The 26,410-nt window shown below is 35.0% G+C and overlaps 1 protein-coding gene across 3 annotated transcripts in view; it reads right to left on the reverse strand.

Moving 5' to 3' along the window:
* Positions 1 to 25,225, reverse strand: part of NYAP2 (neuronal tyrosine-phosphorylated phosphoinositide-3-kinase adaptor 2) — a 303,720-nt gene extending 278,495 nt beyond the window's left edge. For 2 of the 3 annotated variants that reach the window (XM_074398947.1, XM_074398948.1), the window contains exons 1-2: positions 23,889 to 24,502; positions 15,868 to 16,105 (exon numbers count right to left, since the gene is read on the reverse strand). In XM_074398947.1, the coding sequence (XP_074255048.1) occupies positions 15,868 to 16,088 (221 nt within the window). In that variant the 5' untranslated portion in view covers positions 16,089 to 16,105; positions 23,889 to 24,502. Of the gene's footprint in view, positions 1 to 15,867; positions 16,106 to 23,888; positions 24,503 to 24,676 lie in introns of those variants that run through there. The other variant, XM_003925465.4, reaches the window with a different exon arrangement.
* Positions 25,226 to 26,410: the final 1,185 nt, after the last annotated feature.

Raw genomic sequence — 26,410 nt, forward strand, 5'->3', positions numbered from 1 at the left:
TCTTTAAAAAAATCAATTTCTACAGCTGAGTTTGCCAAAAGGTTGGCTTCTTGCAAAGCAATGTTTCTATAATGATTATGTGTCAGTTTAGACATACCACTTTTAATATGATGGAAATGAACTCAACTTTTTTTATACTTCATAGAACTGCAAATATTTCTTTTCATGATTACTTCTAACTAGCATTTTGCAAACTTATTAGTTCAGAGACTGCAGAAGATGGAAACAAAATCTGGCTGTTTAGTGACCAAGCTAACATTTCTTGAATTCTACTCTCCCTTTTCACTTTTCACATTACTTTACATTGAATTTATATCTACATAATGCTTTGGGTTTATAAGAACTAAGTCAGTGAGGGTAGTACAAGACAATAGAATAAATATAAAATAAATTGAATTAAACAGAGGAAATTATATTTTGAGGAAATTCTAAAACTTTTACACTGACTTTTTAACTTTGTGTTTTAGTTGGGTAAGTATAAGTAAACACCTTGCTAAACTAATGAATTTATGGCATTTATAGTGAAGCTATTGAAATGTAAGGACTTAATAAAAATAACACTAGATTATAACTCTGGGACTTTACATTTCAAAAGCCAATATTCAAAATTTTTCTAAATTTCTATGTTAATCTATGAGTTAAGTAAAATGGATGACTCTTCCTATAGTACTTAGAAGTGGTGTGCTATATTATTTATGAGGTTACTTGCTTTGCTCAGAGATGATAATTAGGGTTTAAGTAAAACAAATTGAAGCTGAAGAATATTGAAAGTATGCGGATGAGATTGATTTGTCTGATGTACTTATACCTCAGAAGAAAAATAATTTGATAAAAACTTCAATTTTAATTAGTTCATTGTCCTGCTATCACATTTAATACAAAAATAACATTTTCTTAGTTCACTTTTTTAAATATATCTTAATGAATTTGAAAGAGTTGAGAGAGACCCTCTTTTCCCCAAAGTTCAGATATGAATGTAAGCAAAATAAAATAAAATGTCATCCTTGAGATATTCAGGCGCAATCTTAAATGTATGATACTGCATTTCATCAAGTATCTTAGGGACTGTGTTGTCAACATGAGCAATAAAGTATCCCCAAATCTTTATCATAGAAAATTTTATAAAAAGATCATCCATTTCCATCATCGATCATACCTTCACGATGCACGTATTTAAAAGGTGAGGCTTTTATTAACCAAATTGACTGCTTAAGGCATTGAAACTAGTGAATTTATCTATTAGGTACTATGTCTTGTCTGCCAGAATATGTTGCATTCTTATCAGCAACTAACAAGAACTGCTAGTTGGCACATGGAGATAGTTTTATTGTGCTCTATCAGGCTGATCATTATGAGCCTGTCACTAAAATAGGGTTTTATCTGTGTGACTGAGGTAACATAACATGCATGCATTATTAAAGCACATCATTAAAAAATAAACATGCATATACTTGTCTTGGCGAACACCAGGCCACAATAGGAGAGATTTGTTTATTCCTCCACATGTTCACCAAGGTCATTTCATTTTGTTCCCAGGTTATAGTTCCTACAATAGTGCATACGCGCCATCAAGCCTGAATTGAACTCTTCATTCAATTCTGGGGTGAAAGAGGTCACGCTGTTTTCATGTTAACTAAATCACAGTCTGTCTCAAACCAAGACGGCCAACTGTGTTAAATTAAAGATAGAGGTTCTTTGCTGAAGGCAGCTTACACAAAAGGTTGTGTTGACACCTGTAAGCTGACTTTCTTTTAGAATTCTAAGTCACATTGAAATGGAATGGCTTGGACAGATAGGGTCACTGCATTAATGACAAACCCACCAGCAGTATGGCATTCCTTCCTAAAACCTAATACTATCCTAATCTTTTATTTCTTTTCTTTAATACAATCATATAACCGCACAGGCTTAGTGTTTTCATCTCATTTCAAAATGCTGTCTTATATGCACCGTCTCTCCTTGGAGAGTTCTAATCTTGAAAGAAGTGATAGAATACTTTCCCTTCCAGTATAGGCTGGGAAACAAGTGCTTTTACTTTCCGATCCTGTGTGAAACTGATTTGACTTCTTTAGAAAACTCACGTGGTTTCAACTCAAACCAGAGTTCACGAAGCCATATTTTATTGTATCTTTTAATAACATCTGTTTATAATAATGAGAGCTTCTGATAGCTAACCATTGGGAAGGATACCAGAATGATTCATGAGAAGACAGACTAAGACGCTGTCATTAAAATATTCATGGAAGTGTTCCGTTATTTTGTTTCCTTTTCTCCTTTATTCTCCTTGTCTTTTGCCTGAAAGTTTCTACTTGAAGGATATCTCTACCTACACTAACACACTCATCTGACTTTGCAAGTTTTGCATTGACTATACTTTTTGTCCAGTTGTATTTTTAGCTCATACTCTTGGCAATGGTGTGTAGTTGAATTACTCCCTGCCAGTTTTTTTTTTTTTTTTTTTTTTTAATAGATCAGCTCACAGTGTCCTTGCCTATTGCTTATCTCTCCAGTTATCTGTCCTTTTTTTCTGTTGCTGGTGGTGTTCATTCAGACAGACACATTCTTCCCTTTTACCTTTTCAGTCCAGTGTAACCCTGTGAAAAAAATTTGTCATGAGTTAGGGGAAATTCCTCAGGGCATGTGTTATTGGTATTGTGATTTGAGTGGCAGCTGACTGACACTTAGAGAATAATTTATCTACCTGAATTGGACTAGACATCACTAATGCACATGGTAGATTGATTGTACAGCTTCAGTGGACGTGTTCCTTATTAATGAGATTCAGCATGATTTGCTAAAAAGCCTTTTACTGGGTAGTCATTTTCCTTCCCCGTTTCCCATCTCTCTTTATCCCATTTAATCTGTTGAACTGTGTACCATGTTTTGAAAATGTGTTTCTCTCTTCTACTTTTATTTGAAAAGGCCAGACATTTTAAATAATTACTGGCAAACTGAACAGCACAAACACAAAATAAAATAAATATTGGATCTGAAATGGATTATAAAAGACAGGAACCCAGAAAAAGAATTAAAATCTTAAAAAGTTATTTAAAAGAAATAAATGTAAAATGATGTGGAAAAGAAGGAGAAGAAAACAACCCAAGAATAACATTTGACATTTGAAAGAACTGATTTCTGGAAATGAATGTATTTGTACTGATAGAGGCTGTAAAGCATAAAATAGGCTATTTGTATTAATTTTCTGAGAGCTGCTAGTTGCTGAGGTTTTGGGACTTTAAATAGGGCCCAGCTAAAATCTAGATTTAGCTACAAGCTACACGTTTCTTAACCCTTTCCTTCATTGTCCAGAGGCCACTAGGCAAGAGAGAATAATTTATCTTAGTTTCGAGTTTTTTCAAAAACACCAGAAGGTGACCTAAGGATGAACTATTTTAGATTCTAGTCTCACCCTGAACAAATATTTCCTCCTATGTAATTTCCAACCCGGTATAGGAGGAGGCTGAAAATGGAAGCCACTTCTCAGTTCCTGAGAGAAGAGTCTTCATGTGCTCTGATCACTGTAAATATTTTCCCATTATCTTTATTTTAAATTTCCTCATTATTGTTTATTTTTTGTAAATCACAAAATGTCATCTGTCCCCTAAGTAAAATAAAATACCAGTTTCTGAAAGAATAATATTCTCCTAAAAATAACCTAGAAAACAATTTGCTCGACAAATGATTTTCAATCTTGTTTTGTCACTCATCTCAAAACCAAATACTATTTACAATGTATATACTAACGGGCATCTAAATGATTTTTAAAATTATATGTGTCAATCTGATAACAAGCATCTTAGGTGGCTAAGAAGCCTTCTCAGGTGTGGTGACTCATGCTTATAATCCTAAGAGTTTGGAAGCCTGAGAGGGAGGACTGCTTGAGCCTGGGACTTCAAAGCCAGCCTGGGTAGCATAGTGAGATCCCATCTCTACCATTAGCTGGGCATAGCGGTGTGTGACTGTGGTCCTAGATACTTAGAAGGCTGAGGTGGGAAAATCCCTTGAACCTGGGAGGTTGAAGCTGCAATGAGCCATGATTGCCCCAGTGCACTCCAGCCTGGGCAACAGAGGGAGACCCTGTAAGAAAAAGAGAAAGGAAAGAAAGAAAGAAAAAAAAAAGAAAGAAGAAAAGAAAGAAAAAGGAAGGAAGGAAGGAAGGAAGGAAGGAAGGAAGGAAGGAGGGAGGGAGGGAGGGAGGGAAAGAAGGAAGAAAAAAAGAAAAAAAAGAAAAAAGAAAGATGAAAAGAAAGAACAAGGAAGGAAGGAAGAAAGGAGAGAGGGATGGAGGAAAGGAAGGAAAAAAGAAAAGGAAATAAATAAATAAATAGAGAAAGAAAGAAAGAGAGAAAGAAAAGAAAGCATCTCTCTAGAAAAATATCCTAATAGCTCAAGTTTCTCCATGCCATTCTGATGCTCTCTGTAAAAAAGCTGAATATGTCAAAGATACAATGACTGCATCAAGTACTATACGAAAAAAGAAATACAAAAATTAGCTGAGCGTGGTGGCATGCATGTGTAATCCCAGCTACTCCGGAGGCACTCAGTCTCGGTGACAAGGTGACAGAGTGAGATTCTGTCTCGAAAAAAAAAAAAAAAAGAAAAGAAAAAGAAAAAGAAAAAAAACTCTTCTTTCCCTGTGCAAAGGGTAGCTGTAGGTTATTGCTGGGTCTGCTTCCCCCACTATCCTCAAATAATATGAAGCTGAAACCTGGCAGGAGCATTTACCCTGTGATGTTGAAAATACATTGCTCTTCAGAAGAAAAATAGAACTCCAAGGAATTTTTAAAAATTATTTTAGGTTTAAAGTTCTTGTAGACATAAAGTAGGCATTTTATCTTCATAATTCATTGTTTCTTTCCCTCTTTAACGGTAGCCTACATGTACAGCAGTTCCACCAAAACATTTCTATTGATAGAGTAAAAATACAGGAGCTCATGTGCCAAGAAAGAAAAGTTTCAGGGTAATTCCCTGAAAATATCTGGAAATTCATTAGAGAATTGCGTTTAAAATAACATATGCTATGCCAGCTTATTTAGGATTCCCTTGGAAAAGCCATCATCAGTGCACTGAGTGGGTTCAACACAATCTGATTTGACAAATGTTTAATAACCTACTATGCACAAGAGACAGCTTCTCTGCTCTTGGAAGCCAGTTTAATAATTAAGACTAAACCTACCAATTATTGCATCCTTTTGAATCTATTCATATGCCAAAATTATTCTCATGTAATTTTAACTATTTTAGGAGAAAGAACAAAACTATGTGTACATTGATAAGATAAAACAAAATGATAAAGTAGAAAATTCACAGTTGGGGGCTGGGTACATGTGACATTTACAAATACCCAAAGCAAACAATCTTTCCCTGTACATGTACCATATGCTGTTATTAAAATAGCCACATTAAGTGATAAAGATGAAGATAAAAATTGTGACAGTAAAAATAATAATATTAATACTAACACAATAATAGAAGCTACCAATTCTATAATATGATGCCTGCTCCACTAGTTATGCCACACGTTATGTCTTTTCTTTCTTTTAACAACTCAACAAAATGAAGATTGATTGTGATTTCCAATTAAAAGGAATAAACCACTTTAAGAGTTAAGGAACCCATTATAAATCTCACTAAAGCCAGCAAGTGGAAAAAAACTGATCCCATCTTGTATCAAGGCACAAGGAATTTCCCACTACTATGTTCCTCTTCACCCGCATACACAGTATTACTCCAGGTTTCATTCTTACAATCAGGTAATAACCTACAGATTTATGAAATACTCAAGAACGGAAAACATGCTCAATGTGCATCAACTAATTATGCCTCCATCATTGCAAAAATGCCTTCAGTGAACATTACAAATGCTAATAACTGAATCTTCCCATTATCAGAGCATTTTTCCTTTTTGAAAATGTCAAGTATTCTACAGGCCTACATCTGCCTTTTATCTTCCTTCTCAGATTATAGGATTTGTGACTGCCATCTCTGCTCTGAACTGGAAAGCAGCTGAATGTGTGGATCATATAGCTCTTAGAATCAGTATCACCGACTGCATTTTACTAACTGCACAAAAGGTAGAGACCTCTAGGCAATTGTTCATTTGCTCTGGTTGATCTGGGTGCTTGCCCTCCATTTGCTCTTTAATAAGTGTAAAGTTTCAGTTTTGTAAGATGAATAAGTTCTAGGGATCTGTACAACACTGTGCCTATAGCTAACAATACTGTGTTATACACTTAAAAATTTAAGAGAATAGATCTCATGTGTGATGTTATTACACATATGCAATAAAAAAGTATTTCCTGAAATTTAAATGTCTATGTATATAGTTTTTAGAGTTTTATAAAAGTATTTCAAAATTTTAGACTTTTCTAAATACACATAAGAAGTTTGATAAAAGTATAACATTTATGTAAAATTTTTAACACCTGCAAATGATCAAAAACAAAACATGAAATTCTAGCAAATATCAACAAATCATTGAAATCCTAATACACATCTCAAAGATACTATATCTAAAACTTTTCTCATCCAACCTGATTCTTCTGCCATCTTCCCCATCTCAGTTAATGGAAATGCCATCCTTTTAGCTTGCCTCACAGCTCCCATCAACCTGTTACCAAATTCTGTCAGTTCTACCCTCGGCATGCAACTCTGATTCCACCACATCTCACCTCCTCCAGGGCTGCTGCTCTGGTCCCAGCCACAATCTTCCCACATCTCGATTGCTTTTACAGCCTCCCAACTGGTCTCCCTACCCTGCCCTTACTGAGGTGAGGCCGATCTCATCCCAGTTTTACCCTGAGCTAAGCCAGCATCTTGACAGTAACCTCCATGTCCTTACAAGATTGGCATGATCTTCTAACCTTCTCCACCTCACCTGCTCTGCCCTGTTCAAGCCACAGTGATGTCCTTCAGGGACTTCCTATGTGCCAGGAATGCTCCCCACTACAAACTCTTCTCTCCGCATTCGTTCTTCCTAGAAATCTGTTGTTCCTGAGATCTGCATGGTTCCTTTCCTCACTTATTATTTCAGTTCTTTATGCAAATGTCACATCCTCAGTGAGTCTTTCCCTGAGCTTGTTTTAAATTATGCTCTCCCCATGCCCCTGACCCCCAATTCTCTAGTTCAGTTTTTTTTTCCTACAGAATTTATTGTGATTGCACTTACTCTGTATTTACTTGTTTCTTTTTTTTCTGCTTTTTCCATCTCTCAACCCCCTACCAGATTGCAAATTCTATGAGGACAAGCATGTTTTGCTATTTTGTTCACCATTTTATTCCAAGCACCTAAAGCAATGGCTAACATATAAGAGATGCCCAATATATACTTAATGAAAAATTTCATATAAAAACAAAATAGCTATGCAATACCTAAACATCAGCATAATAGAAAATTAAGAGGTATCCTTGGTAACAGCCCTCTTCATTCTTTGCTGGACCACTTCATTTCTTATTCAAACATCAGGATATTCTGAGTGGTATACTTATCCCCAAATCAGAGATGAAAATGCAATTTACTAATTAAAATAATGGATTTTAAATAGTTGCCTTTTTTAATTTTTTTAAACATCTTCCTTGTACATCTTATTAAAATTGCTTTTCTTAAAAAAAAAATAAAAGCGATCTTTTTTTCTGCTTCCTAGCAGGCTAGCTATATTAATATTCCAGTATGGACATGAATATTCCATTGTGTATTTCCAAATATGAGTATTATTGAGAATAACTTTTAACTAGAGGCATGTGTTTCAAGCAGACATTCATTCTGAGGGGGGACTTGGTTTTCCTTTTATCAATTCATGATTAAAATTAATTTTAAGGTATCCCATACATTTATAATGAAGACATTTTCTTTAGGCTACCTCAAAGTTAGACAGATGCCTTGTGACAATTTTATTAGCACACTCAGGCTCTATTCTAGCAGTTTCATCTGTTACATTAGACACATTCTCCAGAAGAAATTGCATTGTTAGTAGTTAAAAAAGTTCCCTGACTCATAGTCTTGCTCCATAATAATTTCTTTTTCTTAACCGTTGTTTTGAAACATTTTACAAAGGCCATCTTTACCTAGAGATAGAGAATATCCTCCAATAGCTTGAAGAATATGAAAAAATAGCCCTCAACAGAAAACTGTTGCCAGTCTATTACCGTCTCTCCACATTTAACATTACTTTTCAAAGAAAGATTACCTTAAATTTTCCAAGAAGCTTCTGTTTAATCATTCAATTTGCCATGATGTTGGATGTTTGGAAGGTCCACTCTTCAGTGCAATTTCCTCTGTCAGAAGAGCTTAATTCTCATGCTGACTGAGTAGCTCACGTGGGGCTCTGTTCTGAAAAGCCCCTCCTCTTGCCAACATCTGTCTGTTTATTTCAGATATAGAACAGATACTGAGCTTCTTAAAATGTAAAATCAGTGCTAGGTCTAGGATATAATTAAAGTCAAAGCAAACGAAAGTATAAATAGCTCTTGAAAGGTATATGAGAAGACTAGAGGACTCTCACCCTAAGAAAAGCCTTTAAAAGACCATTTTTTTTTTCTTATATTGCCTCTAATCTGTCCTGGCAGGTGACTAGATGAAAAACCCAGGATCATCTGTATTACAAACATAAGTAAATTGTGAATTTATAAATTCTCAAGTTTGTATTAAGCATCTTGGAACCCTTTGAAGGCTCTAGCTGAAAACACTAGGCTAGCAAGACAGACGCCATTTTGACTTGTATAAAGGGACTCTTTAGATTAACTTTCTCCATGAGCAATGGAAAAAATAGATGGAACACCTATCATAAGTTAATTCATTTAGAATCAGCCTTGTAAATTGAACTTCTGGCTCATTAAATACGTATTTTGGTCTAATCGTATGGTTTGAGGAATAAAAACCTTGCCCATGTATTTTATTTTTTAACCAAAATTACTCCCATATCTGAATATCTTGTTTAGCTTTGAAGAAAATAATCTGGATGCATGATTTTAACATAAAAACAAGCAAAACAGCTTGTGGTCCCCTGAAATGATTAATAGAAAAGTGATTAGAATTAATGACAAACGTAAGAGGAAGCTGAAATTAGTGAGGGTTAAGATACTGGCTGCTGCTTAATCTCACCCCTTATCAACACATTAACCTTGTTTTCTCTGCCTGAGCACTAAGTCCTACAGCAAAATTAGGTCAGAAATTCACATCAGATCAGATCAGCTGATTCAGTCCAGCAAGACCCTGACATGCTGCAAATTTCAGTTTAATTCTAGATAGGAGGATGGCTGAAGGTTTTTTGGTTTTGTTTTGCTTTGCTTTTTATATGTTGCTCAAAGCATAGGCGAGTTGTAGAGTATTTCTGTGCTACCTGTAGAGTATTCCTAAATAATCTAAGGCAAGCTGGTAGAATATTTCTTAAAGCCAACAGTTTGTTTCCAAACCTTTGTTTAATCATGTTCACTTTACCTGTGTAACGGAGCTTACACACTCCTTTTCATGTACAAATAGGATATTTTGTTTATCTACATGCCTCCAGTTAAAACAAATCTAATAATATTAGCTATCCTGACGAAAATAGCTATTCATGCTGTACTGAGTGGATATATCATTCACAAAAATATACTTCAATAGATGCTATTTCCATAAAGTCTACTGCCACAAATCATGGGTATGATCCAGAAGCCATTACTACCTAAAGAGGATTTATGTCACTGTTAACATTTTTGTAATAAAAGTTCTATGTGTAATTATGTCTTTAGGTAAAGCAGTCATTTAAAATATTAACCAATTCAAAACTTGGATGCAATAATTTGCTTTTTGGGTAGCAATGTGTTAGTAAAAGAAAACAAATATTTTCTTTACTTTTATTTTTGCTTTATTTTTCTTCATGTTCCAACGGATGGACTTCAGTGGTTCTTTGAGATTCTTTTTTTTTTTTTTTTGGTTCTTTGGTTCTTTTTTAGTAACATATAATACTGAATCTTTCAAATACAGATAGCTTTCAGGTATATATATACTAATATGCAATTGCATGTAGTTTTTAAAGGAGCCGTAAGTAATCTAATTCCATTTCTGACTGCCACTTTTAAAAAGGAAATATAACCTCATATAGATCCCTTGAGGGCATCCACAGGGAACAGAGACATTCCTAATCAGCCTAAGTAGTCCTTTGTGTCAGAACCACTTTGCTGAAGTCGAGAGCTGTCTTCCAGATTCACAATGTTTAGGAAAATTTAACTAATGTAGCATTTGTTTGATTAGAAAAAAAAAAAAAATCCTACCCTTTTCTATGCTCGAAAGACATGTACTGGGAATAGATTTTCTTGTTGCTTTCAATTTAAAGGATTTTTCCCATATTGTTTTTAAAATACTATAGCTAATAGCAAAATGAGACAGTGCAGGGACTAGTTCCAGAATTCAGAAAGAAAACTTTGCTTGAAGGGAGTTTTTGTACATTTGATGTGTCAGATGATCTTTGGATTGCCTGTCCTTCTCAGTGAATATCATCACTTAATGGCCAAAACTTGGTGGCCTGTAAATAGTCAACCTCCAAGGAGAGCCTTATGTTCACAAGTACATCCAGATACTGCCTTAAGGGACATTTGTGCCTGGACTCTGTTCTCATTGGTCACTTGCCTTCTCATTGGCTGGTTCCTGAGCTTGTCAATGTTTCAATACTTGACTATCATTCCTGTTTCTTACCTTTTCACTCACTCACATGATAAACTGGGATTTTGCAATTCATCTCAAGGGAATTCATTTGTGTGAAGCTGTAGGTTTTGTATGTTTATTTTCTTATAGGTTTTTCAACTGATTTCTGTGAAGCTATAGGTTTTGTGTGTCTGTTTTATTATAGGTTTTTCATAAAAAAGTAAATCTCATTTAACAGTGCCTGCACAAAACCATTAGGATTTAAAATAGCAGAAAAGATGAGCTACTAAAATATTTTTTCATTCTCCATTAACTTGTTTCCTTTAAGTCTTTTTCTCTCTCTCACCAAATGTTATTTGAAGCTGTTAAGAAAAACACTAACAGCATCATTTTTTAATTTATTTGATATTTTTCACCCAGCCAGATTTGAGTAAAATCCTATTTGAGAAATGGAAGGGAAGGTACAAGACAGTTAATAGTGACAATGTGCTCAAGTTAGTTTAAAAATAAGGAATTGGGCTCAGAAAGCCTAAGTGACTTAGAACACTGAGAAAGTGAAGAGGATATTCTTTTTTCTTAGAGCTCAGTGTTTTAAGCTCCCCAGCTTCAGCACAAAAGGCATTTCAGCACATATGTGATCCAGAAGGTCAATCATATGAAATCCTATTTCCATTTTTTAAGCAATCCTTGGCAGTCTGCACGTTTCTGAAATTGCAACTGGCATATTTCACAGAGAATTATAATCAATGCCTTTTCAAGGTCAAACATGCCCCATCTTCAGATTTTTTTAGCATGTATATTCTATACACTAAATCATAGTATATTTTTTAAAGGCATCCAACAGTTATGTCATATAATTTTAATTACTTAGACTATATTTATTAATGCCAAATTGAATTCTCTCTACTCAATGTAAATTGCATATTAAAAATATTAAAATATGTGTTAGATTTAGATGTTGGTCTTCTGTATCTTTCATCATCCCTGGAATCTGAAAATGTCAGTATGACTAGGATCTTGCTATGGACTTTCTCAAAATATTGAAAATATTTTTTTTATTAAGAAAGTGGCAGCCATTCCAAAAATACAGTTTGAGGAGAGAATAAAAGACTGTTATTATTTTTCAATTATCAGAACTCCAAGATACCCAGTCACCATATGAATCAAATAAAATTGAATTTGGACGTGACCGTGAGTGCTGAGACTAGAACACGTGAGATTCCACAACCATCTATCATGAGGAGGCTTAAGACTTTAGCTTCCTTCTCCTGTCCTATCATCATTTGTTTGGCCTGTTCTGCTTTTCTCTCTCCAACTTCCTCCCTTACCTATCCATATACTACCTCTGTCCTCACACTGTACGTGGGTCCTGATTTTGGAAAAGAAAGACACCTGAGAAATCTCAACAACCAGAAAACTTTACTAGTATTCTGTCCCTTCCAAAGATACGTATATTTTAAATGAAAATTCTAGAAAAATATGTAGGGGAAGGAGAATAGGAAAGAAAGGAAAGTTCTAGATAGCAAGACACACACTACATTTTTCAAATCCTAGTGCATGTGCTGACTGTGAGGACAGTAAAAAATAGTGTTTGGGATATGATTGACCTCGCCAGGCTTGGGGCATGCCTCACAAATGACTGTCTCCCATATGTGCACCTGGTCAGTGTTCCTGCTGCCATCTGAGTCTCTACCTGTGATTGTCTTTGAGGTGAAGTCTGAGTGTGTTCTGATGGTGTAATTCTTCTGTGCTTCCACAGTGTAGGCATGGAACAGGCTTCCATCTTGGTTTACTTTTCTAGCCTGCTATTTTTGACGAGATCTTGTCCTAGACCCAAGGCTCTAGCTCTTCTCCACTCGGCAGCTATTAACTATACTGGTTTTTGGAGAAACAGGGAGAAAGGACTGTTCTTTATTTCCACCCTTCAGTTTCTTTTTCTACTATTTATTCTCAGCTGTTCTAATGGTTTTTTCACAAGTTTTACCTCCATAATTTGCCTTCTGATTTAAATCTACATATTGACTTTAAAGAACCAGGTTTGGAGATTTTTCACACAAGTTTTTAGTCTTTCATTCATCCATTATATATCCATCCACATACTGTGGTATATGTCCTCTTAGGAGGGCTGAGCAGTCCGTGTTCCATCTAAAATGTCCTAGGTGCCTCCCTTCCTACCTACTCAAAGACACTTTAACAGTAATTTTTCCCTTTCTCTAAGTCATCAATATTTCTCTTTCTACAGAAAGCACTCACATCCACATTTTGAATATGCTAATGTTCCCCCTTCTTACAGGAACAAAATTAAAAAAAAAAACTGCCACAGATGCCACTTGCTCCTCCAACTACTATATTTTTAATTTTGTAATCTCATAAGTTCCCAAAATAATTATTTATATTTTGCTTCAAATCCTTTATTTCCATTCTCTTGTGAACATAATCCCACTGGGTTTTGTTCCTAGCCCTTCAATGAAATTGCTCTTGTTAATAACACAAATGTGGTAAAAAACAATGGTCAGTTCTCAGGCTTCAATATATTTGACGTATCAGCCAAATGTTTCTTTCTTCTTTAATCTCTTTTGACATTTCACTCTAAGGCATCATTCTCCTTTATGGTTCTCCCCTCTCACTAACTGTTCTTACTGGATTCTTCCACTGTTCCTACACATGAGCCATCAGATGCATCCAGGGAGCAATGCTGGGTTCTTTTTATCATCTCTATTTAAATTTAAGTTCTAGTTATCCTCATATAGGCTCATGATGGTGAAATCATAGACTACAACTCTCACATTTGTACCTTTGGCTTGGAATTCTCCTGTAACTTCCAGATTCTTTACTCAGCTGCCTCTCCATCAACTCCACTTGTACATTTAAAAGTCTTAATGAAATTGTCATACCAAAGCTGAGCTCCCATTCCCCCATCACTTACCCTAATCTTGTTCCTCTTTTAGTCTTTGCCATTCCATTAAATGAAAACATCATTCTGCTAGTTTAGGCAGAAACAAAATAAAATAGAAAACAACAACAGAACAAATTTGAGAGCCACCTCTAATTAATTATTTTATCTTGCTCAACTACTGCATTTCATCAATCAGAAAATTCAGATGGTGCCAATAATTTGATTATTTTACACCACCTTTACTACTATCATCGCAGTGCAAACTAACATTATCTCTCACCAGTTAGGTCACAACATAATGGATGATTTACTTCTGTCTTTTGCTCTATTCTCAAGCATGACTAAACTCAAGTTTTATCTTCTGTTGATGGGGTGAGTGAAAGTGAATGTCTCCAGATCACGTGGGACTTCTTCAATTCAATGTGTGAACTGAATTATCTTTACTTTTATGCTATTAACATAGTTCTGAAAAATATTACTTTATCAGACTAGCAGGAATCAATTCAAAGATTACATAAATGGATTACTTAGACCTCACTTACTATGTAATGACAGGGTTTTGCTATGTCTCCCTCTACCTAAATTCCTGTTCCTAAGTCCCTTGGACTTTAAACCTCTAAGGTAATGCCCCTTTTTGAACACTTGACAGTTAACCACCTAAAAATTAGCCATCTTTCTTGTCTTAATAACTATGAATCTTTAAATAGAAACCTACTGAATCTTGTTAATGAAAATCAGAAGACAGTAGTACAGTAACAAGCACACCTTGGGTGTTCTGTAAGATCTAATGGAATATTCCAGAAAATAATTTTATTTATAAGCTTATAGAAAAGGATTTATTATTGAGCGTTAATGTCAAGATTGCAAACTTCAGGCTTTAGATTTTTGAAGTTACTTTCAAAAACATGTAGGCCATCCTTTGTATTTTGAATTTTAGAAAGCTCAGACTCACAGAACTAAAGTTAAAAGCTCACATACACAAAGAAGTCCATCAAAAATACTTCACAGAAAAAAAAAGTCCTAAGAAGGCATTTATACACCCTAGAAAGGAATCATTATACCCATTAAAATTGGTTAGAAATCAAAATAACATAGTACTCAACAACAAATTAATCAAATTTAAATACATGCCATTGTAAAATGTTATCAGTTATGCGACTTTTATACCTGATAACAGAATATATTTTTATTTTAATAGTTCAGAGAAAATAGAGGACTCTTTTAAAACAGTCCTCTATTTCTATTTCATTTATTTCTATTCATTCATAAACCATTCATTTCTATTTCTAGTTGTTTGCTTTCAAATAGTCTCTAGCTCCATAAAGTTATTTTAAATTAAATGATTGGAGTAGTGTGATCTTACCTAACTTCTTTATAAGCATGAATAGTTTATTTTAAAATATTTTTTAAAATATAGCATTCAGAGATGATAAGCAAAAGTATTAATGCCAGATTAGATGAAAAATCTCCCAGTGAACCATCAAAATATCTTCCATATTATCATTATTCAGTTATCAAGCTAATTGATAAGGATTAATTCCCTATATTCTGGATTTTGCACTTAGTAAATGAACTTTATTGAAGAAACAGGACCCCATCAGACACAGGTGTCTACCTGTACCACCAGAAGACACACACACATGCAAACTGAAAACAGTGTAACATTCTTTTAAAAAAATCAAAAGATGTGCATTCTTCTTTTGGTGTTAGCCCTCTAGGAAATTTAACCTCAATTTGGAAGGTCACAATCTGGGGCTCATCAGCTAGTAGCTGGTAATTTTTGCATCATAAAAGTAATTCTGTTTGAACAAACTTGTGGCACTTGGTTCCAAACAAGAAATTTAACAGCTGTAAAATTCTGCATAGGTAGAGCACACCCTGAGGATTCTACCTGGCTTCAGAGGCTCATGTGACTCTAATTATTGATGTGTCTTGGTCATAATCTAGAAAGAAGATGAGCTCTATTTAAAGGTAAGAGCTATAACCAAAGGCTATTAAAGGTTGGGATTTTCATCAAACTTGGGCTATTAAAGGGTTTGTGTGTTCCCTCTTACCTTTGCCAAATGGATATTGAGCATGAGTTTTTGTTAAGAGGAAATTGAATTTCCCCCCATCTCGTTTGTAGCTGCATATGCACAAAACACAATGAAACAACTTTTGTTAACCAAGGATGCTGTTGGCAGGGTGGGTGGTGTTTTTGTTAGAGCTGAGGAGTCACTTTCACGTGCTCTCATTAAGTCTAACTGACTCTGAAAGACCTTTCCTGACCAAGTGACAACGTCGCAACCTTAGCAGCACTTGCAGACTTTCTCGTATGCACAAAACTCGAAATAATTTTATTTATATTTACCGCTTTATTGCTTCTTCTTGTCTTCGGCGTTTTTCATTCTTCTCTTTCAAATAGGCCAAGTTAGTTTCATTTCTCAAGCGATCATTCTCTCGAGCAATGTCTGATGCATTCTGAATAACCAAGCCATCGTAGGCCTTCATCCCCATATCCTCTATGTACTGGAGAAATGTGTCCAAAGGATCTTCCTCGGGATTAGAACCCATCATCTTGGAGGATATCATGTAAAGAGGAACACTGCCTACAGGGTGAGAACACATTATACTTTTATCGAGGGTGGGGAAAAAAAAAACCAAGGTGTTGTTTATTATCCTTAATAACTCAAATCTCTGAAGATAGGACAGAATCCAATTGGAGAAAATATCTCACTAGAATAATTACAACCAGAGTATTTGAAGTAAATATTAAATAAATGCTACCCGAGTAGTAAACTGTCTCTCAAAGCAGCTACACTGGCAGGACAAAGGCCAGAGCTCTTGAACTAAAAGATGATGTGAAGGTATAAATACCATATGCAAAGATAAACATTTGGTTTGCATAATTATAATAATAATTTTGTTTCTCAGAAAGTGTTTTTATACAATAAGATATGTAAGATCCAAGCTTCACATATTTCTCATTTCCAGAAAGACTTTTCTGTTCAATTTCAAATAAAATGATGTAATTATCTGGAAAGAACTTTTGTACATATATGTGATTTTTCTTAGTTTTTAAAATTAAAATGTATGAATCTGAAGTATTTATGCAAAATATAGTAGCAGTAAAAGAAAGATGTTTCTAATATAACTTGTCTAGGAAATAATCCTTTTTAACCTTTCGTTTCTTTCCATAATGATCCTCCATAATGCCTTCATACTGTAACTAACATATCATAGATCACTAGGACCACATTAATTCTGACCAGTCTGGTAATTCAAGCATTGACAACTGTTGTCTCACTGTTACATGAGGTTTTAAAAACTTGAGGCTCAGAAAGTATGACTGAGAAACCAAAATTAAATCAAAACAAAACAAAAAAAGCATAGGACTTTCAACCAGAATATATTACTCTCAACTGTAAAGTGATAGTAGTAGTAACTCCTACCTCCTGCTGATGTGAAGATTAGGAGAGGTGAAAACTGTAAATAATTTAGAATAAAATAAAAATAATTTAGAATAGTGTTCAGCAACAGCCAATATCTAATACTATTAGCTAATATTATCATTTAAAACTATGGAAGGAAGACTGGCAGCAATAGTAATGTCAAATGGATATGTGTGGATAGATGGGTAGATGGACAAACGGATGGAAGGAAGTCTTACTGTCCTAACTGTGTGTTCATTGTGGTATCAGAAACTAGTATCATTGAGTGAGATTGAAAAACCAGAAGCAAAATCAATTAACAAGGGGAAAAAAAAAATCTCCATTCAAAAGTTGTCAATTCCCTTACATGTTTTACTTTCTTTAAAAGACTTTGAAGATATTTTAAAAATATCATCCCAACTATTTGATGTAAAACTCCCAGACTTTCACTTTTTCAATTACAAATCATTTTCATTCTGATTTTTTTGCAAGTATGATCATGTTCCAAATCCTGGATCATAACTATGGAAATTTTACTTTTCATCAGACTTTATTAACATTTCAGCTGCCAGTCAATCCATATTTGGAACCCATCCTGAATTTCAAGATTTTCTCTCCCATCCTAGAAATTATTGAAATTGGAGGCTAGATAAGGCTATTTGCTGAGTCTTGATTTTTTGATGTTAAGTTTTAGTATGTTTTGTTCTATGTTAAGCTGTAATGGGTTAGCAAATGAAATGGCCTTTTAATTCCAACTATGTAGTGTAACTGAATTGTATTTTAGTATCAGTCAATCAGATTAGATGCTTACACGATGGACATTCAGAATAGTAAATTAATGTGACAAATGATTACAATTTAGGGAAAAATATAAGAAAATGATTCTCAGAGAGCTAAAGCATTGCCATTGTCAGGAATTCACTTCTATCAAAGACTTCAGTACTAGTAGTGCCTGGATAAAAGAAAAATCAGCATAACTTCATGACAATTAATTCTACCAAAGTTAAGGAAGCCAAGCCACTATTACAAGAATTCTAGAGGTAATGACTCCAGCTGGAAGATGATCATTCCTTCTTTGCCCTCTAGCAAAATTGTATATTTCCCAATTGAATAAGCCATTATTACCCATTATTACTTTTTCTTAAGTTTTCCTCCAACCAAAATGACACCAGAGATTCTTACACAGTTTACGTATTCCAAATATCAATAAGATTATTTGTTTACCTCTGAAAGCTAATTATCTTCCTAAGTGGTCTTTCAAATTGACTGGAGTTGAAATTATTTTTGTTCTGAGAATATGTTAATAATATTACAAAGTTTTTACACTGTAGAAATGTATTTCTTTTTTAAAAAATGGAGATCAAATGTTTTGAAATGAAGATCAACCATTGCATCTACTGAAACTTCAAAGTAATGAAAATTAAATAAATATTCATACACATGCTCCTGCCACCTAATTCTAGAAAAGTATTAAATTCCATGACCATTCATTAATTCAAGTATTTATTGAGCATGTATTATGAACAGGTCCTAAGGAAGGTAGAATTATGTCCCTCTAGATGTCTGTATGTCAGGGTTAGAGCAAAATAAATCATTGCAATTTTGTGACTAGTATTGATTCAGGTGGACTTCATGGTTGGTCATACGTGTCTTATTTTCACTATTTTTAAGGGTGAACAGGAACCATTTTTCAATAATCGTGTTATTGGAAACAGGCCCTATCAATGTCTAAACATCACACCTTTTTGTTTACTTGTCTGCACGTAAAAAGTATAACAGTTTGTTATATTGAGGAGTCTGTGAGACTGTCCTGAAGGGCACAGATGAGGAGGCTGGCAGAATACTCTATAAATCCCAGTGAAGGTACCTCTAGCTCTAAGAGTTTGCATAAGTTAATTAATGTTTTTAAGCTTCAGTTTCCACATTTTAAAAAAAATGGTAGTTGGAATAGACTCATGTTGTGAAGATTGAGTTAGAAATGCATAAAAGTATTCCATAAATTTAACCATAATTGTTAGCCACTAATGTTACTATTAGATAGTTTCCCAGTTCTTAACTGTGACTAGAATTATATTTAATAACAATATAACCCCTTGATGAATGTAATTTTACTTTAAAACAAAAGTGAGTACAACGTTTAGTGTAGTTCAACTTCCCTAATCATGCATGTGTAAATGGAGGAGTTAACATATTTTTCCACCAATCAAATATATATGGGCAGCCCCATGTATCCATTGTCCCCCATTGTTCACATGTAGAAAATAAGGAAACTCGGATATATGGACCACAAAGCTCATCTCATCTTTCAAACCTTTGGTCTCCACCCTTCCAAGCCAAAGAGTGTTTCTCAGGCAACTGAAGTATGAGTAAATAGATTCATGTCCTCACTAGAGAAAGCAGACCTTACGTTCATTGCCTACTTCATTACAGCTGGTACCATTTCAAAGCAGTGAGAACTCACCGACAAATATAACCATACATCTCTTTGTCTTTCAGAAATTTACATTTACAGCTAAGATAGATATTGAATAAGGTATGTTGCAAACCACCAAAAACTTGTCTGCATTTTGACTGTTGGATATTCAATCGGTTTATTTCTGGCCCTTAAGTAAAAATGCTGTATACAAGCATATTATAAAGACTTGCCTTAAGCATAGGATCTTGTGTCAGCATCCTAGAAGACCCTATTGGTTAAGAGGCAAACAGACCCCTCTCTTCCAGGTAGCATCTTTAGCTCTGTCTCAGTAGGTAAGGGAATTTGGCATACTGAACTGTTAACTGGTGCATAACAGAGTAGGTGAGACTAAGGAGGAACTCTGGCTTTTCTACAGGCATCCCTTTTAATTGAGTTCATCCCCTTTAATTAAGTTCATTGAGTCTGTTGCCATTTTTGCTCAAAACAAATCGTATTATTTCAGCCCCTTCCCTGCTCGCTGAGTGTTGGTTGAAAATGAGCATCCATGGTCTTCATTTAGAAGACAGATGTGTTTTTGCAGTGCACAATATTGATACAAGTAGAGCAACCCTGTGTGTGCATCCGTGAAATTTGTGGCTAACATTTAAAATTTGTGGCAGGAACCCTCATGGGAAAGCACCTAAAATGAACACAGAGGGGATTTCCTGTGCAATCTACAGATACCTTCACATCCTCCTTCTCTGCCTTTCCTCCACTGTGGTATTCTGCATTCACAAAAGACTCCTTTTGTTTAAATTTTTATACTCTTATCTAGAATCACAGCCATCTAATATAAGCTACAGATGTTGGCTTTCACACAACTCTATGATTAATCTTTCAGCTTTATTTTATTCTTTCACTTTGTTACTTACATCATGTTGACCACACCCTTAACAAGGATTACTTTGTATCATACTGTGACACTTCCCAAAATTCAAAATTTCATTCCACCCTGCTATATTGCACCAACTTAAACTGGTGGAATTCTTACCATATGTTAAATACTAAGCATTTAACTTTTTATTGAGTTAACCGTTTTCTTATTTTCTTTTGTGCAAGGCCATCATTATACTTTACCAATGCTGAACCTAGAGCCGAAAGTAACATTCATTTCTTTACAATTGTTTCCACTGAAATAAAACCATACACATGTGGAGCATAAGCTAAGTATGGTATGTCCAAATGGAATTCATAGAAACAATAAAAAATTTAAAAATCAGCTCATTTTTTTCTTTTCTATTGTTTCCTGCTACTGCTTCCATTCAGAGAAATCAAGAAGCTAAGACATTACCTGACCCTTAGTTTCAAAGCTTAAAAAAAGCAGCATTTTTAAGACAGGTGTATATGCAAAAGAATTGAACTAAGATTATAGATTCACATGGGCTATTCCCTTTGTAAACTGAGGTATCAATGTGATCTCAATCTACCAAAGTGTATTTAATGTGTCACCAACTAATATCAAGATTGAGTTCCCCATGGTATAGAGGGCTCTTAATTAATTACAAGCTATTGTTGAATCAAGGGTGTACAAAGAGTCAGATAAATATTAGGCATGCCATCCTCCTTCTCATCCTCCTTCTTATATATGGTTAAGCATTTATTTTCTCTTTGCTTCAGAACAAATTCCCCCATGAGTGCAATTTCATGCATTGTGCTATCAACTACTCTAGCTCTATAAGGACTGGCTGGAATGGACATGTACACTGATTTGTTGGGCAGAGCCTTCCAAGGGGAATTTATTTCCATTTACCAAAAGCAGGGTTTTATAGGTAGTAGTATCATCTGAGTAAGTCAGTCCAGTAGCCTTTATAGGCACAGGTCCTTTTTACTTTTATTAAGGTATTTATCTGGAATTTCTGATATAGAGCTATTCTCCATCTGAAACTTTTATTTTCCAAGATATAAAGTTGTGACAACTTCATTAATTTGGTTATTTGCTACATATACTAAGTGGTAGAGGGAAAAAGTTTGTTTTTGGGAAGAATAGCTTCCTAATCCTAACACCTGAACATCTATGAGAAGCTTCCTTAATTTTAGTCCACAGTTAATCCTACAGGATAATCTTATAGCTATAATAAGATAGTTTATTTTGTGTGATTATTATAATGTTACTTGTGACCAGCCAGAAGAACACAATACATAGAATGGAATACATTTCCTGATAAAAACTTAAATATTATACTTTTATTATACTTCACATTTGTGTTTTCATTTTATTTGCAGAGGAGAAAGTTTTCTAGTTTCCATCTTTATATATTTTTGGGGTCTTTAAACCACATCTGTCTCAATTCTGTGAGGAAGCTATTAGAATTTGAGTTATTACGATCTGAGATTCCTTCCGACTCCAATCATTGCATCTTCTTTGAGATAGAGAATCCTATTCTTTTTCTAGTAGGATTGATCCAATAAAAGTTGCCCAAGGCTATTTTGACTGTTTTTGTTGTTTTTGTTCAGCAGGAGAAAAAGATCTTTTTCAACTTTTGCATCTACTCAAACCTATTTGAAAACACATTGTGTACGAAAATGTAAGTATTTAAACAGGCTTCTGATACATATGTAAAATACATATGCAAATTAATGTTTAAAATTTGCTGACTTCATGTAGGACCAAATCATCAGACTAGATAGCCTGGTTATAACCCATAACACATGTAAACCATGTCAAAATTGTTTTTCTCATAAAATATTATAATTTGTCAAGCAGGACTCCTATAATTTTACTTTGATTATGCTTGAAATCCTACTCTCTACCCCACAAATGGTCACACTCGTTTTCTCATTCTCAGTGTCATCAAAATGCAGCTGTTCTGCCCAAAATGGGAAATGTTGAAGTTACAACCAAGAAAGCTTGCTAAAGTGACTACAAAGACACTGATTGCTTTTTTCTCAGAAAGCAGATCACTTTGCAGTGAGTTTTTCTCCACTCTCTCTCTTCCCAAAAGGAGTAAAATAGGTATAAATGGTGTTAATGCAGTAGCATCATGAATTGGATATCCCCCCTCATCTTTCAGGTTGTCATGGTGTTGTTTGCCCATGGTCTAAAGAGATAGTACATTTCCATTAATATTAGAGACTCATGCAAAATGCCAGTGGCTGAGATACTTTTAGAAGACTTGGGCCAAATGGATCTAGATGCTTACAAGGCATTATTTGCAAAGTAGATGTAGTCAGTTTAATAAACTGCTGACTGGAGCTACAATGGAAACGATCTAATTGAATTGGGAGTCTGTAATTTATTTCTTTTTTAAAACAATAGCCTACCGTCTTGTGTTTAGCATTTTTACGCTTCTCTTTATAAACTTTACAGATGCTTCAAGTCCTTAGGCTTCTCCACTGTCCCTTGTGAAGTTGTAATATTTTCCTCAGGTCTGTTTCCACTAATATTCTAAACTGTCTATGTCCTTCACATAATCCCTTTCTTTGCTGAGTTGGCTCATATATGTTGCACTTTCCATAGAAAAACAAAATAATTTCTGCATTAGTGTCCCACATTTTCTCATTAATTTGTATAATTAGCACTTGAAAATATAAAAAGTAAATGGAAACATTGTCTAAAATGTGAAGAATTAAAAAGGGAGTTAATTTCCACTCTTTCTCTATATTTGTTATTCCACACTACTTAGTTATAAATGCTTGGGTGTTAAAATGACTAAAACTATATTATATAGACATTTCACATGAATTTCATTATTTTTTGACTATATTTAGAAAAATTCAATTCTATAACACCAAAACAATTTTAATATTTCCTCATGATAGTGAAAAATATTATTTTATGTAACAGTTTTTCCAGATATGAAATACCCACATGTCTTGTATTTCAAATATTGCTGAGTAGTTGGAAAAATTAAGATGGAGACACCCTAACAAAATAAGTACACGTCCCAAGTAAAACAAGTCCACCTAAAGTTTTACAAAAAATATTTATTGTGATGAGACTAACGAAGTCTTTTAGACATTGAATAGTATAAAAATATGTCTCAAAAGAAGTTTATATCTAATCAGTCAGGAAGAAGCAGTGCCAGCTTTGCTGTTTGTCTGGTAGTTTTGAATTTTGGGGAGTGCTGTGTCCTTTTTTCCTGAGAATGTAAAATTGGGCTTGCACTGCTGACACAAATGTGCTAAGAGACTGTTGTAAAATATTTATGGTATGGAATAGTGGATAAATAGCTAGTATGCACAACTTGAATGCCAATTAATACCCTGGAAAACATTTTCAATGCTTTTAATAATTCAACATGGCTTATTTTACTAATGAAAATCTAGTTTAACCATTTCCATGGTAATGTAACTAAGTGGGTAAGGGAGTAAAAATAGCCTGAGGCTCACTAAAGCCCTGGATGCCTTCACTGTGGCTTTATTTCTGCTCCACCTAATAAGGCATGCAAACTTCAGCATTAAGTAGCCCTAACTAAAATCCATTCCATTTTATCACCAGATTGTTTGATCTATTTAGTGCTGGATTCGATTAGCATGCTTAGAGAATCTGAAAAATGAGATACATACCAAAATTTAAGTCCCCAGGGAGAGCTAAGTGCAATAACCAGAAGGTGACTTGTGTCTGTCAGAGCCCTCTCTCACGGTTGATCTCAGGGCAGTTCTGTAGGAGTAATCCAGCACCATAAGAAATAGACTTGTAGTTCAGCTCAGTGTTTCTTCAGTTAAAGTGCATTGTGTCTGGATGGGAAAAGTGTCGACTCCCAGATTCTTCATCACTAGATCAGAGCATTCTCGATGTCCTTCCTATCAGATAAAATGGCCTTTAAAGTTTGCTAGGAAGATGCAGTGGCAGAAGACAGGTGCTTGCTTCCTTAAATCGACATTCGGAGAAAAGAGGGCATGGCTAATGGGTGGGGATGATCACACAGCCCCTCTCCTTCCAGGTCCAGCAGGGAAGAAATTGAATGATTTTACCCACTTTGCTACACAGATGATTACAAGACCCGAAGCAATCACCAAGCTGGCTAAGGTACCTCATTTGATTATATTCTGCGAAGAAAAAAAGAAATGAAAACAAAAAATCAGAAACATCCTTCCTAAATGTCTCCTTTCAGCCAAAAGGATGTTCTTTCTCATTGCCACTTACATACAGAAGGTTTGGAGCAGCCCAGCTTGTGGCATAGTCCCTCCCCCGTGACAACCAGCTCTCTCTCATTCTCTCTCCCTCCACTCCCTCCCTCCCTCCCTCCCTGCCCCTGACTCCCTCCCTTCCTGCTTCTCTTTCTCCTCTCCAGCTGCCTTAGTCTGTTGAAGCTGCTGCTGATTAATCAGGGATTCTGAAACAAAGAACCTACCTTCTGAAATAAGCAGTAATCTTTCTTCTCTGTTTCTGCAATCCGTCTGCATTGAACGGCAAAGCTGCCAGCGTTCTAGCACCTTGGATAGTTCCTGCTCACTAGGCCCATTGGAAAAGGGAAAAGAAGCAACTGAAGAAATTGCAAGAAACCGGAAAGCGGCATCGTTCTACTTTGGATTTCGGCTCCCTGGGGGCTTCTATCCTCATTAAAGGCCTCACATCTAGGCGACAGAACCTCTCTCTTTTATTCAACTGAGCTGAAGTCTGATTAGTAAATAATAAAAGGAAAAGAGGGTAAAGAAACACCCTTCATTTATATTCACTATAGGACTAATTCAGTGTTTTTGGAGAGGAAAAATATAAATCCATTGAAAACAAATGTTCTTAATACACAGAATGCTTAAGTTATAAGCTTTTCATCCCGGGCGTGGCTAACGAAAACAAGCAACAACTTAAATGGAACATCTAGATCTCAGTTTGATACCCTTATTTGATATCAATTTTGCCTCCACCCTCCCTGCACAGCCGAGCCATGCACACAATTACTGCTGACGTACTTCAGGCTGCTGCTTGGGGAGAGAGAGGAGGAGCCTTTTAACCTCATCAAAACAGCTTCATGCCACCTGCTCCCATGGCATGAGAACAAAACTAGCCCACTTAGAAAGAATATGTACAGCACACACGTGTGTGGAACAAAGGTCTTACTCAGACTGCACATTTGTTTTCAATTAAAATAAGGTGCAAAATAATTATCATATGTATGTCATTAATTCCTACAGACTCGTTAAAATTAATTCATTGTTAAAATTAGTTATTCTATTTCTCATATTTCCCAAGGACTCTCCTCATTCTGTTCTTAATATTCTGCTGAATATATACATATATACCCTGTTATATACCACAACTGATATATGTGGGTGTGTTTGTGTGTGTTTGTAGTTATTAAGTTCAAAGTTTTTTTTTATCAGACTTGCTCATCCTCAGTAAAAGGTAAAATGTAGATGTTTCAATGTATTAATTTTGCACTATTATAAAAAGGAACAATATACAATACATTTCTGAATGATACCAATTTTGACAGGGGGAAATGTGCTTATTATTTGATAGTAACCTGTAGATTTTTACCCTTACATTCTTTTTCAGCAACTCACTGCAAATGACCTTCACTTGCAAGCTGATTTTCCCAAGAGTTATTTTTAACATCTAGATTCATAACCAATTTCTTAGAAAATAGTTTTCTGAATTTAGTTTTTAATGCATCAGCAGACTACAAAAATAAACTTAAGTTCACCTGCCTAATTCTTAAATGTCATCTGGGACTGTACTATGATTTACTTAAACTATATTTCTTTAACTTGTAAGTACCTGGGGAAAAATAAAATCAACATATTGCATTACTGTAAAGCTTTTCTATTTCACATGTTCTGAAGTGCATTCCTAAAACTCATTACTTATTTCTTGGTCTTCGTGTATCCAGCTTTTGGTTGGAACAGGACTTCCGTTTAATTCTAAGAAGGATTTTGCAAAATTAGAAAGATTAAAAGTAAAGAAAGAAGAGTATATAAATGGGAAAGAGAAGAGGTCACACCTACCTCATACTCTCTCCCCCATCCCAAGGCGTTCTCTTTCTCTCTCTCTCTCTCTCTCTCTCTCTCTCTCTCACTCTCTCTCTCTCTGTCTGTCTTATGAAGGTTCTAAAAACTTAGCACATTGCAGAAAAGTGCCCCAAGCA

This window comes from Saimiri boliviensis, chromosome 5 (genome assembly GCF_048565385.1).
Source record: "Saimiri boliviensis isolate mSaiBol1 chromosome 5, mSaiBol1.pri, whole genome shotgun sequence".
Taxonomy (NCBI): Eukaryota; Metazoa; Chordata; class Mammalia; order Primates; family Cebidae; genus Saimiri; species Saimiri boliviensis.